Source organism: Mchenga conophoros, linkage group LG18 (genome assembly GCF_057382185.1).
Source record: "Mchenga conophoros isolate Kocher_MC1m ecotype Shallow Benthic linkage group LG18, M_conophoros_male_GT1.1, whole genome shotgun sequence".
In the NCBI taxonomy this organism is placed as follows: domain Eukaryota; kingdom Metazoa; phylum Chordata; class Actinopteri; order Cichliformes; family Cichlidae; genus Mchenga; species Mchenga conophoros.
Genome location: NC_140543.1, coordinates 9,039,791 through 9,054,974, shown reverse-complemented (window position 1 = coordinate 9,054,974; position 15,184 = coordinate 9,039,791). Strand labels below are relative to the sequence as shown.

The 15,184-nt window shown below is 41.3% G+C and overlaps 1 protein-coding gene across 3 annotated transcripts in view; it reads left to right on the top strand.

Moving 5' to 3' along the window:
* The window catches only part of LOC146553163 (zinc finger E-box-binding homeobox 1-like), a 76,063-nt gene that overhangs the window by 39,826 nt on the left and 21,053 nt on the right, over nucleotides 1-15,184 (top strand). For all 3 annotated transcript variants that reach the window (XM_085256103.1, XM_085256102.1, XM_085256104.1), the window contains exon 2: nucleotides 10,968-11,153. In XM_085256103.1, coding sequence (XP_085112229.1) covers nucleotides 10,968-11,153 — 186 coding nt within the window. The remainder of the gene's footprint in view (nucleotides 1-10,967; nucleotides 11,154-15,184) is intronic.

The window sequence follows — 15,184 nt, the reverse complement described above, 5'->3', positions numbered from 1 at the left end:
AACAGAGGTCTGTCTTCCAGGAAAGAACAGTTTAAAATTAATGTAATATAGTATTGGCCATACTATATGATGTATTGCTTGTCTTTGTTTAATAATACAGAAGACAAAGACCTTAAAAAATAATCGCATATCGCATCACAATCGCAATATTGGGGCAAAAAATCGCAATTAGATTATTTTCCATAATCGTTCAGCCCTACTCTGTGAACACTTTTCTGCTGAGCTCAGATACTTGTTTTGAATTCTACTGAATAAAAAAAAAGTCTTGGCCGTTTGACTCTGTTTCAAACAGGAGGATTATCTGTGGTACTTTCATTGGCTAGCAACTCTTGAATGTCAGACCTGCCCCTTATTGTCATATCCGTTCTTTTGCAACCAAGATGGCGGCGGCAGAATCGCTCATCTCGAGGCTTCAGAACAGGATTTCAGAAAGCAGTGGATGATTTCATGATAGCTACGTGCATCTGTTATGTGGTCTAATCTTTTATAGCAGGGGTCGGATGATTGGACAAAAATAATCAGCTATCAGATTACAGTCTGGTCCATCACGATTTGTGGGCTGTCTTTTTTGGGGGGTTTTTTGCCTGATTTTCGTATTTGCATTTGCTAATTTGTTGCTGCCTCAAGAACTTAATTCAGTAAGTAATTTATCAACAGCAACGCCTGAATAGTGCACCAAGGCGTGTTTCCTTTTTGTTGTGGTGAGCTGGAGGATACTGTTGAGCTTCTCATTATGAATGACTAGCATTGCTGTGGAGATAAAATAACAGAGATGACAAGATAGGTGTGCATGCTAGGATCTTGGCAGGCCAGCTGCATGTTGCAGCTTTCCAACACACGCCACTGAATGTTATAAATTATGAACCCTGAGTATTTATTGGAAAAAAATAATTTTATATAGGTATCTTCTATGTCATCGTCATTTAGAGTTTAAATATAGATTGTCTCTCACATAAACTACCATAGTTGTCGACTACAAAGGAAAGAAAATGTGTGACTACACCTTTAAGTGGGCTGCCTCTCTCTGCAGCTGCTCACCATGTTAAAGTCTGGTCACATCTAGTAGCAGACAGGCAGCTTTAGTGATGTACACTCCTCTTTGGCTGTCTCACACACACACACACACACACACACACACACACACACACACACACACACACACACACACAGTGGGGTAATTGTCTGTTAGAGGTTTGGCAAAGATCCCAAGCTGCACAGCTGCACTGGGTCAATACACACACACATGCACACACACCCACCAAGCAAACTAGCTGCGGTTTTGTCACAGTGTGATGTTTTGCTCACACATCTTTCTTTAGTTGGGACTTTTTTAAAAAGTGATTTTTTTTTTCATTCATCCCCAGTAGTACTTGCTCAGCTGGAGTCTTTAGTCTTTAGTCATGTGTTGACAATAATGAGTAATATATTAGTATTCAACTTAAATATATGCCAAGACACATTGATTCATTTGTTTAGCTACGGGAAGATCTAAAGACGGAGTGGGTCAGTCAGTTTATGACTGTTCCAGACTCAAATGTTTTGGGGTCTGCGATTTTGTGGGCTTCAGTGACCGTTTAAACCAATAAAGATATGGTGTCTGGTAACCTCTGTACAAACGATCCTTTGGATTTTTCTCTAGTATCATCATGAGGTTGATGTGTGTGGTTTTAGTGAAACTGATCAAAGTTTTTTACAGACATTCATGTCCCCTCAGAATGAATTGTAATATGTAACAGTAGCCTTCTCCTAGAAAAATGACCTCACAGGTCAATCGAGCAAGCTTTTATTACAACCTCTAATTTAGTTTTAGCATTAATTGACAGCTAGTGGCTGTGTGAATACGTGCAAGTACAATGAGCTCTGATGTCATCACCTTTAGACTTTAGTAACCTAGAAAATGGGAATTTCTCATAGTTGTTTAACAGCACGAGGAGGGATTTTCACCTGCAGTAGAACTCGAGTAAATTTTCTCTAATCCTAACTTAGTAATCAAACTTATACCAGCCAAACAGCGAGTGAAAACGAAAATAAATTGAGTGAAACTGAAACTGAAGAATAGCTTCAGACATGAGTCAGGCATGATTGTACATTTACAGTGGAAATGACCCTATTTATCATATCAGAAGTCCTTACAATAGTTATTTCAGGAAGGATCATTTAATTAGAGGACTTGTTAAACAACTTAACTTAGTTAGTACAGCCTCACATACATGCACATACTTATATAGTACTGATAAGTAGCATAGTACTGATAAATCACATATGCAGACTGATAGTAATCTATTTCTAGCTTTTGCTCTCCCTCCCCCCTTCTGTCCCTGCACAGCAGCTGACCTTTAACCCAGATACCAGACCATGTGGTCCACTTCGGGTTATGTTGTGGTGTGTCAGGCCAACGTGATTTCCTCTCCATGGTCACGTGTCTTGATGTGGGTTTGGCTGCCTGATGCTAAAACTGAGGAAATCAGTTGCCTTGCTGATCACTCAGTGAACCGTTGATGATTTTTGCTTTGCGTATGGTTTTCCGTAAAGCAAATGTTGGGAGAAATTTTTCATTTACTATTTTTTCAGTTGCTGAACGATAAATGAAGGCTTTGTGTAGAGGGCAGTAGCTGCAGAGGTGACAGTGAGGGAAATTGTGTATTTATAGTAGTGATTTCTTAGAGCAGCTGTTTGTTCTTAAAGTCTATTATTTATTGATGTTTTTAACCACCAGTTCAATTCTTATTTCAAAGATGTTTTTTTTTTAATTTCAGTGAGAATACCTCTTTAAATGGATAAATAATTTAAAACTGCAAACATAAATTCCAAGATATTGTAAATTCCAACCTGTGACATGTTGTTTCCGCATCTTTGTGTGTGCCAGCAGAGTGCTATTGAAATGAAACCTGGTCTTTTTATTCAGTGGTGGCACGCAGCCCTTGCTGTTATTGAATATAGGCCATAATATCAATATATGACTCTTAACCTGTTTCATATATATCTTACAACAATGTGTAAGCTTAGAAAATGTGCTTGAATAAGGTGAGAAAGGATGAAAACCTTTCACTTGCTCTCCACAGTTTTATTACCTATTTATTAATTCACTGATGTTAACCTAAGCTGAATCATATGGTACATAAAGTTGATATTTTAAGTAAAATATGTGGCCTTTCATAAAGAAAAATGATTTCAATCATGAACAGAAAAAAAGCAGGAAAAATGCATGTATTTTTGTGCTAGTTTTTAAACTCAAACTGGCAGAAAAAAAATCAGAAAAAAACATTAGTTTGGAGTAGTAATGAAGGAGCCTGTTATGAAACAGATTTAATCAGAGAGATGGATGGCAGGAAGGGAGGAATGCTTTTGTCTAGACTTTTCTCTTCCTCTCTTAGCCGGCCTCTCCTCTTCACAGAGCTCCAGATGGGGGATTAACAGTTCACTTGACGCATTGTCATGATGATGTGGACAGGTCTCTGTGTCTCTCTCTTTCTCCTACACAATAACCCTCTCTGGCTTACCTATTATGTTTTTGTCTGTCCTGCTCTGCTCAGTGCTGCCCCCTGTCTGTTGACTTTGTAACAAAACTATGTAAAATACAGCAGAGGAGGAACAGGATCATTTGTATTCAGGGTGTGCTCCGCTCAGCTGCTGTTTGGTTATAGGTTTTCATTAAGGTGTCTTCAGAGCAATAGTTGGACCACAGCGAATTTCAACATTGCATAAGGATGTAAACGTCTCAAATCACAAATCCTTAAACTAATCATATTTAACCACACACATCATGCTCATTTGTGATTAAATCTCATGGTGAAAGGGGGGGGGGGGCAAATTTAGGGTGCTGAGTTCAGCTTTCTAAGTGCAGAGTTGTACCTCCTTTAAAGTTTGTTGTGTTCTTATTTCGTCTTGGTAAATACCCAAAAATTATTTGGGCAACCAGGGAAAAGTGTATTAAAGTGTACCTTAATTACATGAAATGAGACATGTCTGTTACGGCAGCACTTCGAGACGGTACCTGACAGAGAGGGTGTTTTTCTGTTTTTTTAAAAAATTTTATCAGTGCAATTAAATGAAGCTCTCAATTTACCGGTCGATCTACGTCCCTACCCTCACCTATGGCCACGAGCTGTGGGTAGTGACCGAAAGAACGAGATCGCGGATACAAGCGGCAGAAATGAGCTTCCTCCGAAGGGTGGCTGGCCTCTCCCTTAGAGATAGGGTGAGAAGTTCGGCCATCCGGGAGGGGCTCAGAGTAGAGCAGCTGCTGCTCCACATCGAAAGGAGCCAGCTGAGGTAGTTCGGGCATCTGACAAGGATGCCCCCTGGGCGCCTCCTGGGTGAGGTGTTCCAGGCATGTCCCACCGGGAGGAGGCCCCGGGGCAGACCCAGGACACGCTGGAGAGATTATATCTCTCGGCTGGCCTGGGAACGCCTTGGTGTTCCCCCGGATAAGCTGGAGGAGGTGGCTGGGGAGAGGGAGGTCTGGGCCTCTTTGCTTAGGCTGCTGTCCCCGTGACCCGGCCCCGGACAAAGCGGATGAAGATGGATGGATGGATGGATGGAATTAAATGAACGTGGAGAAGATCACTCCTCTCCATATCAGGGATGTGCACTGAGAACTACTCGACTTTTCTGTCAGCTGTATTTTATTTGATCCCCTCCCACCTCAAACCGCTCTCACTTGACTGTGAGAGTGTTGCAGACTTGTGACAGTGTAGCTTTATCTGACAGAGTGTGCACTGGATCTCATTTACATTCATTTGCATCCGTTTCCTATTTCTGTTGTTTAATGGTGATTGTGAAACAGTCACCATTAAACAAGCACAAGTGCTCCCCTTCTGGCAGTAATAATGAATTACATTCTCCCAGAGGTGCACACATAGCCACGATGGAGCCACAGAAGGAGCCCTGCGTGGGGTTTAACCTTACTGTGACCTAGCATTGCTCATCACTGAGTTAGCATGCTAACTAGACACCAGAAACAAAGTACAGAGTGAGATTTAGGAATGCAGTTTAAGAAACTACATTTTCATCTGCTAATGCACATGATTTGTCACCTTCACTATCGTGCTCCCAAGATTAATTCTGTTAAATTCAACACGCTGACTAAAATCCAGGAAAAAAGAATTTATGTGTGTGATGCTTAAGCAGTTTTATCAGGGGCTCAGCTGCTCGCGCTTCCCTCCAGCCAGTTCTGTTAAGAATTCCAAACCATTTTGCAACAGGCAGCCTCTGGTGTGTAGGAAAGAAGAAGTGCTTTCTATTATCGGAACTGTCACAAGCCTGCCTGGTTAATAATGTGACTTTTTGTTTAAATGAAGAGAGACACAGTTTGTTGACTTTTTATGTAGGAACTTGCTGCCTACGGTGGTGTGTTTACGCTGAATGCCTGCGGTGTGGTACTTAAACACATTATTAATCTGCATCTAGCCAAACCACAGTGGTTCACCTAAAATACCATTAAGGTTTTTGGTCACACTATTTAAGACTAATCATATTTTGATGCTAAGATTAGTTTAAATGACAACAATGTGTTTAAAGTTGCTGAGTTTGAGGTCAGGAAAGAAAGCATTATTTTTATAAGACTGAGCAGCAAGACAGCAAGTAGCTAAACCGACATTTTTTTTATCAATAATTTGAAATTTGGTAACAGTTTTGTCTGTTTAACTTGGACGACCGATAAAAAAAATCTTTTAGGACCAAAGAGCTAGACCTGCATTGACATGCTAATAACTGCAGTGTCTTGAGTGGCCACTAGAGGCTGGTCCAGTCAGTCCCGATAGACTCCTAATGTCCACCTTAACAGCATTAAAAATGTATTTGTGCTGTTGGTACCTTTTGGAGCATTTAACTTGCATTATCTCACAAATAATATATCCTCATGTCCAGTATGAGGTATATCCATGAAGCTTTTGCTTTGGTCTTTTACTTCATTTTTCACCCCACCGTCTTGACACAAGTCCTCAACCATTGGTCAACGTCCATGTTTTATATACTGTTGCTGCGTAGAGTCTCCGTCTTTAAAAAAATGTATTTATTATTTAAAGAGTTTAATTTCTATTGTTTGCCCACTCAAGGTTTATAGGGATTTTAAGAAGTATTTAGTTAAATTACTTATTTACCAATTAAGTTACTTTTCTGACACAGTAATTAGATAAGTATTTTAGATACAATATTGACTAAGTAATTAGTAATTAATTACTTTTTTAAAGTAACTTACCCAACACTGCTATAGCCACACAATAGTGACACACAGCTTAACTGACCACCCAAACACTAAAAAAAACTCAGTGATAAGTCGAACACAGGAAATGGGCACTGCAGTTTATTTATAAACAGCTTCAATGAATTTTAACAGTGATCACTTTCACACTTTGATGCTTTCACTATCCAGAAGCCATTTCCCACAGAATAACCGGTCGCGACAGATGGCCGCCCTCCCTGAGCCTAGTTTAAAAGGAGCTTTTTTTCTTCCTGCTGTTGGAGTGTTTGCTCATAGCAGATCACTGGATCATTTGGTTTTTCTCTTTTTTGAACAAAGATACAAATCCGTGTATACATACAAAGCTCCAGCTTGCATGTTGAGTCCAAACATGGGTGTTTGGGTTTTAGACTATTGGTCAGATAGATATGTCTATAAATCTTTTACTAAGTGTTTGGGAGACTAACGCGAAGATTTAAATAATTACAGATATAGTTGAGGTCACCAGCTTCATCACAGTGTACAGATGAGATATTTATTCATTTTTGTTGTTGCTCTGCTCATCACAGATACATGATGCCATATGAAAATTATTCCTGTATTGCTTTTTAACATAAACACATTCAAGGATTTCTAACACCAACCTTTAAAATGTTTCGAGTACTCGTATTTCCATCATTTGGTTGGTGTTACATCATAAACTGAAGCCCCAGCAAATGTTTTTTATGACTCTCCAGCCTCTTACATCGATCCAGACAGGCATCGACCTCACACCATAAACACACAGACAGGGCTTTGCATTCACAGCTCTGCTCGTCTGCCTGGAGCAGTGACTGAATTGTCTCCAGAAAGCACCACCTCACTTCTTGAGGGGTGGTGTTGGAGTCTCTGTGTGTTTAAATAAAGTGTGTGAGCTCAGTAGGTGTCATAGGCTAAATGTAGGTGGGTTTCAGTAGGTGTGTGTGATCTGGTGTGCAGTGTTTGCATGCAAAGAGGTATGAGGTAACGGCACAACCTGAACTATACATGTAGAGCTTGTCTTGTGGTTGAAGACGTGCGTGCATTTTTTATGTGTGTGTGTGTGCACCTGTCACCTGTGAACAAACAGCCCGAGCTCTTCTCCTCATTAGGCGTCTTCAGCACCTCTGCAGAGACGTACATCTTCCCTGTGGAGCGCACACACTTACACGCAGTTTTATTCACTTATATACACACTCTCGTGTGCTCGCTCGCGCTCGTTTGTGTTTTCATGCTGACAGTTAAAAAGCCACTGCAGCATATTTTGCTCATCATCACTTACTTGTATGCATCCGTGTCTCGAGCATCTACAGCTTTGTGCTAAATCCCCCCCCGCACACTTCTCGCTCTTAAGTTCATTCAGATCGGTCCAGTTGGTCCATTTTTCACACCGAGCTTCCATTAAGAAGTCGTATCCTACAGACAAACTCAGTGACTGCAGCGCAGTGTGAAATAGATTTGCTTTCAGAGGCTGGTAAACAAGTGATTATTTTTACCCTCGGCTGCCATTTGTCCTTTTTTAATATCGTCTCCTCGTATTTGGAGATGAAAATTGCACGTGCATAAAGTCAATGGTTTATTTTTGTTGATGCAGGTTTTAGGGCAGCAACGATTTTGAGGATCAGATTTCAGGATTTAAAGATTAAGATATGATAATATGGTCTATTAAAAAGGATTTTGCAGTGTTCACAGAGAGAAGGCACTAAAACCAACATTTGTGGCTCAAATAAGATACATTTGTTTTGTCACATTTAATACAAACATGTTCAAAATAATGGATTTCTTTCTGTATTCAGTGGGCATTGACATTTTATTGTGTTTTATGTTAGCAGTGTGGGGACATCTCATTGACATAATGCTTTCCCTAGCCGCTTACCCTAACCCTAATCATCAAAAATGAATGCCTAACCCTTACCCTAAACCTAACCATAACCTAATTGTAACTAAAACCGCATTTTGAGCCTCAAAAATGCCTTCAAACTTGTGGGGACTGGGATTTTGGTCCTCATGAGGCCTGTCGGTTCCCACGAATATAGTAAACTTCCAATTTTTGGTCCCCACAAAGATGTTAATACCCGTCCACATATACACACACACACACACACAAAATCACAAATCACAAATCACTTTTTATTGTCACATCACATGTGCAGGCACACTGGCACAGCACATGCGAGTGAAATTCTTGTGTGCGAGCCCCACAAGCAACAGAGATGTGCAAACACAACAACACAAACGAGCAAAATACAAGAATGGCCAACCTGAAACTAATAAATATATGTACAATATATAATAGTGTATGCATTTCTGGATGTGTATACTAAATATTTTCCTACGTGTGTGTGTGTGTCTGTGTGTGTGTGTGTGTCTGTGTGTGTGTGTGTGTGTGTGTGTGTGTGTGTGTGTGTGTCTGTGTGTATATACACATTTTTACAAATTAAATAGTAAAAAAAATAAAATAAAATAATAATAATAATAATAATAATAAAATATATAAAATATACAGAGTTGAATATGTGCAAAACAAGTGGCATTTATATACAGTGTGGAGTGCATAATGTTGAAGTTCCAGTAGTGAAGCTGAGGTGTCTATGACGTGTTCAGCAGTCTGATGGCCTGATGGAAAAAGCTGTCTCTCAGTCTGCTGGTACGGGACCGGATGCTGCAGAACCTCCTTCCTGATGGAAGCAGTCTGAACAGTTTATGGCTGGGGTGACTGGAGTCCTTGATGATCCTCCCCGCTTTCCTCAGGCACCGCTTCCTGTAGATGTCTTGGAGGGAGGGAAGCTCACCTCCAATTATCCGTTCAGAGCACCGCACTACTCGCTGGAGAGCTTTGCAGTTGTAGGCGGTGCTGTTGCCATACCAGGTGGTGATGCATCCAGTGAGGATGCTCTCAATGGCACAGCGATAGAAGGTCCTGAGGATGCGGGGGCTCATGCCGAATCTTTTCAGTCTCCTGAGAAAGAAGAGGCGCTGCTGCGCCTTCTTCACTGTTTTGTTTGTGTGTACTGACCACGTAAGATCCTCAGCCAGGTGTACGCCAAGGAACCGGAAGCTGCTCACTCTCTCCACAGCAGCGCCGTTGATGGTGATGGCGGTGTGTACTTCTCTGCACCTCCGGAAGTCCACTATCAACTCCTTTGTCTTTGTGACGTTGAGGGTGAGATGGTTGTCTTGACACCAGTGGGTCAGGGCGCTGACCTCCTCCCTGTAAGCCGTCTCATCACCGTTGGTGATAAGACCCACCACTGTAGTGTCGTCCGCAAACTTCACACACACACACACACACACACACACACACACAGTCATTTCACTTATGAATGCGTTTCACAGATTTTACAGGCTTAACTTGAAGGTCAAAATATTACAGTCAGTGCTTTCCTGGAAAAACAAGTCAGGTGCTGCTATAGCTTACCTGGTTGAGCAGGTGACCCACATACACTGAGGCAGAGAGGCTGCAGGGGCCAGGGTTTGATTTTGCCTCAGACAGTTTCCTGCATGCGAGTCCCCCTTGTTCCCTCCCTTGTGTCTAATTCAATAAATGCTAAAAACAAAAGAGTGAACAGACAAGAAAATACAGCATATTCTTCAGAGGCAGAGTCAGGGTTTCATATCAGGGAGTGATGCGTTTCCTGCTGGATAGCAGGGTTAAGCTGGGCATACACTGTGTGATTTTTTTCAGTCGCGTTAACCAGCTTCTGCTCAAACTGCACGATTGACTCGCGGGGGTTAGAAGTTCGTAGGTCACGATGCAGGGTCTCACACTATACGGCCCGATGCTCTGATGCGACCTGAGTGCTCACACTGTGCGTCCATAAAATGAAGGTTATAACAGAAATTCTGTCGCTCGCTCTCCCTCTCTGTCTTTCACTCACACAGACACGCACACCACCACCATCAACTTTGCTAAATTGCTAATGAAAAACATTGATCAGGCAGCAGTCTAGATCCAGCTATTTTCACGGTTGTTGTGGTCGTGATAATTTTGTGAGGCCACATGGAAAAGGCTCGGATGAGCTTGCCATAGTTCTACAAGTTGTGCCTCCATCGCTTGTGTCCAGATCACACGCTGCACTGCCGTGCTACTCCGTCTTTTTCGCTGACATTTGTGTTTGCGCGTGCGCAGTGTGAGAAGCTGCGCTGACAGCCTCACGACGGTCACGAGGGTTTGAAATCCCCTGCGACCAAGCGATTGATGATTGGGAGCTGGTCGTGAGGTGTTAATCGATTCTCGTTACCCCACGTATACTACACGATGCACGACGCACGATGAAGGCCAAAATCGGGCCGATCGCCAAAACGGTCGCACGACTCAAAAATCGGCTCAAAATGGGCCAAAAATCGCAGTGTAAGCCCAGCATTATGTATATACAGGATCACAGGTGCTTGCAGTACAAATGAAGTAGATGATTTAATGTCAGCATGGCCTGTTATGTATTTTTGCAACACATACATTTCAACTTTCTGTTTTGTTACACACAAACTAGAAGCATAAGTTGAATTCAAGAAGTTTCTTTTATGATGTGAAATGTACAAATGGGAGACATTAAGGGGGCACATAGAGGCTTTTTCCCCATGCAGCTCAGATGCTAATCACACTGAAGTTAATTGCCTTTATTCTGTTCACCACATGTGAATCAAACACTGATTACAGCAACAGGGTGCTGGCTTTTCAGTGCTGGGGTTGAGAACGAGTTGTTTATGTGGTTATCAAGTGGTTAGATCATTTCAAAACACTAAATCTTTTTTTTTTCCTTCCTTGCAGTGACAAACTTCAACAATGGCTTGGAGGCCAGCTCAGACTCCGATGACGAGGACAAGCTACACATTGTGGAGGAGGACAGCCTGCAGGAGCCTGAGGTTACAGATGCTGATGGAACCACATCGCTGGACAGCCATGACCATGACGCCACCGTAACAGTATTACCCCACAACGGGTCCTGGAATGGAGGTGAGGCACGAGCCATGAGGAATGTGTGTTTAGCACAGCAACAGGTGCTTTTCAGGGTGTTTTCACACCTGCACCTGAGTTTGAATCAAACTCGGGTGCGGACCAAAACAACTGCATCGAGACCTTTTGGAGGATGTGGCGGAGGATGTAGGTGTAGCGGTTCTTTAATAATGTGAATGTGATCTGAACCAGCTACCACATGTACGTCGCAAGTTTAAGGTAAAAAACTTCCTGTAGCTTTGTATGCTTTGTTTTTTGCGATGCAGAAAGGTATTATATATCTGTACGGGCTAAAATAGCTCTAAGATTAATATAAGTTCTCCACCTTATTTCTGTTTACTTTTGTTGCTCTGACCCCAGACACATCTGGCCAGTGAGCGCACTGAACATTCTCACGTGGTTTGTAGTGACGCATTTTTGTTTGCTTAGAGTTTATTTGGGTTTTAGAAGCCAAATGATGGGGAAAAGCTGGAAAAAAGTTATAAACTGATTCGGACTAGAGTAAACAAACTATTAGTATGTAGGTGAGATTAAACACAGGTACCAGGTCCAAAGTGTTTCTAGGAGCCACTTAGCAGCCATCTTCAAAAACCTCTGATTAGATAATTTAGATAATACATTAAAAAACCTTTTATTTCATTGGTCATTGCATTTTTTTCAGTTCACTCTCTGATTGGCATTTCTTTCTCTCATAATTTCTCTGTTTATATTTATATATCTTAAGACTAGGCCTTTAAGACTGATCTTATTATCTTTTAATCTGGGACAGTTTCCTGGGCATGCTTGCGCTTTCTTAGCATCTCATCCAGGAGATGCTCGCTACACCCACGGGCTTATACAAGCTGTTTCCACACAGATGTGTAGCACTTCACGGGAAATACGTTAGACGTTTACTCAGCTGTATCTTGGTAAGAGTAGTTCATGGTGGTTTCAGTATAATTCTTTGTAATTCATGCAGCCTTTCTGCAGAATTGAATCAACAAATCTTGACCCCAAATGCCTTGAAGTCAATTATCACACTGGAGGGTAACAGCCAGTATTTTTCACAAAAATGTCCTTAGGGCTGGCATGTGTAATTTGTCCTTATTGCTGTTGTAAGTGAAGCTTAAAAGGTGCATTAATACAGCAACGGGTCCGCTCAGTACTCATATTTATGTAATCAAGTGTTGGCTTCTGTGTTTCAGGAGATACTGTATATTAGCGCAGGTGGGGAGATTACCCACCCAACTGTTAGCAAGTAAATCCAAATCAGAGCAGCAGTAGCGTTATGTTCACTGACTTTGTTGTGGATCATTGTGGAGAAGAACTGTACTAACTTAAGCACATACGTAGTGCTTTTATTGAATTAAGTGATCTGAAGGGGGCACACACATGAACACAGGAACCAAGCAACCTGCATGCGGTGCTGGTGGGTGTAAAATCTGGAGGCATGAGTCAGCTGAACACGATCACAGCTCAGTGTGGTGTGCCTTTTTCAGATCAGAAGAGAAGTAAAGAGTAGTAAAGAGTAACCAGAAACCAAGAATTTATAGCAGCGAGAGAGAGGATGCAAATGAGGAAAGAGATATATAAATAAGGAGGGGAAGTAAGCTCGTCTGAGGAATAGACATGTTTCTGTAACGCCCTCATTAATCCTTAATCTAGCCGGCAGTCTTGCAGAGGTTTCTCTCTATAATCTCCAGTTCTCACATCCAGCAAACTTTAATAAATCCCATCTACTCCCTAACTGGCAAAGATTCCTTTTAATAATACAATGCTCTGCCTAAGGGCAGGTCTTTACATGCAGTTTATGCTGCATCTTCTGTGCTTGAACATTTTTGTCAGTGCCAGTAATACTTAAAGCAACATCTTATTCCTACATTTTTCTGTAACCTTACCTTACCTTCTGTAAGATTGACCCTTTGCGTTTTAACATTTTCACTTATTAACTTGTTACGTATAATACAGATAAGTGGTAACCATTTCCATATGCTGCTTTACACACGCCATGCTGCATAGTGTAAACACAGTAGATGCTCACATGTGATTTCAGCTGAGATTAAAGTGACGGCTGGTGAAGTGAGACTCAGAGGGAAACTCTAACCCAGTCGGAGATTTTCAGAATGTTTTGCTATGCTGATAAATGGTGTTGATTGCAAGTAGATCAATTGTAAATGGTAAATGGTAAATGGCCTGCATTTGTATAGCGCTTTACTCAGTCCATAAGGACCCCAAAGCGCTTTACACTACATTCAGTCATCCACCCATTCACACACACATTCACACACTGGCAATGGCAAGCTACATTGTAGCCACAGCTGCCCTGGGGCGCACTGACAGAGGCGAGGCGCCACCAGGCCCTCTGACCACCACCAGTAGGCAAACATGGGGTAGTCTCTTGCCCAGGGATATTTGGCATGCAGCCAACCAATGTGGTAATAATATTAGGGATGAGTTTTCAGATGTTTAATCAGTCATTTCTTGAAGAAAGTCTGCTGTATTTCAAGCTTTGCACATCAACTTGTTCTTTGCTTTAGCATCTAAAATGTGGAAAATACCTAAAAAAAAAAAACCCTACGAGGGTTTTTAGGTCTACCGGCCAATCTAGTGAGTTGTGAGAATTTCAGGTTAACTGTCCAAAATAATCTAGGGAGCTTGGAAAGAAAAGCGACTGGACTGGAGTGTGATGTGTGTTTGTATGGATCTTAATGTAATTAACTAACAGAAGTTCAAAGCAACAAGCAACTATATAAAATATAAACTTTACCGCTCTGTGCATTCAATCACAAGATTACAATTTCCTGCAGCATTATTCTCTTGTGTTGTTTGGAACTGTGTTGGGTTTTTCTGTTTCTGTTTTTTATTTTCTTTATAGATCTGATAATGTCTCTGATTGGAGTTGGTGGCGCTCGGGGATATTTTTTTGCAGAAGGATCATATGACCTGTGAAATGCCCCGTTTTATGTGAGCACGCACAGAGCCTGAGGCAGAAAGTCCGGTTTAGAAAAGGACGTTAATAACCACCACCGTCATACCCATTATCTCCAACTGGGGTTTCAAGTTTTTTAATCCAGCAAAGGGAAAGAAAACCTGGTTGTGTTGAGCTTTGTTCATAGAATACCCCTCAGAACAGCAACTGAGCTCTAAAAAAGTGTTTTATGGAGCACAGGCACACCGGGACCAAGTGTTGCTGATTGTTACAAGCCACACATCGTCTCCAATTCCTACAAGAATAGCATCAGCACAAACAAGGAGCTGTACTGGCACATTTTCAACCATTTTCTAGTAGTACTAACAAAGAAGATCCTTACTTACTAACCTTTGTGCCATCTCATTTTGACAGATGCAAAATAAATTCTGTCAGTGTGTATTTAATGCTTTTTTTTTTTAGCTTAAGTGATCAAATCTTGAAATCTGAGCAGATTCATGCATTTTTTGCTTGAAAACAGACTGTGTCCTTGGACTGCACCTTGAAATCAGAATAGAATAGAATTCAACTTTATTGTCATTGCACATGCACAGGTACAGGGCAACGAAATGCAGTTTGCATCCATCCAGAAGTGCTTTAGTGATATAGATATATTACAATATATATTAGCAATAGTATAGATATGTAATTATATTACAGAAATGGTATATTACAAAAATCAAATAGAAATGGTGCAAATATGCACCTGTAACTGCATGCAGAGACCTTAAATGTTACACCTTGCAGTTTTGTAATTAGCCTTGGAGAGATACATTGAATTTTACCTTTACGGACATAGGTGGATTTTTATGGTACCATTGTTTCTGACGGTATACAACCCACATGTACAAGCTAACCAATCAGCATGAGAGCCTGTGTTGCAGATCTGCATGCGTTTGTCCTTCCTTTTTAAATCACAGAGCCTGTGTCCACTAGGTATCCATCACACAATCTGATCTGTTCCAATATTGAGGTTGTACTCCCAAGATTTTATTAGCACCATCTTGCAGTGTGACATGTAGAAAGACAGCCATATTGCTGATAGAGCCCAGTTGTATAAGACTGTTTGTCTGTACATCTCATC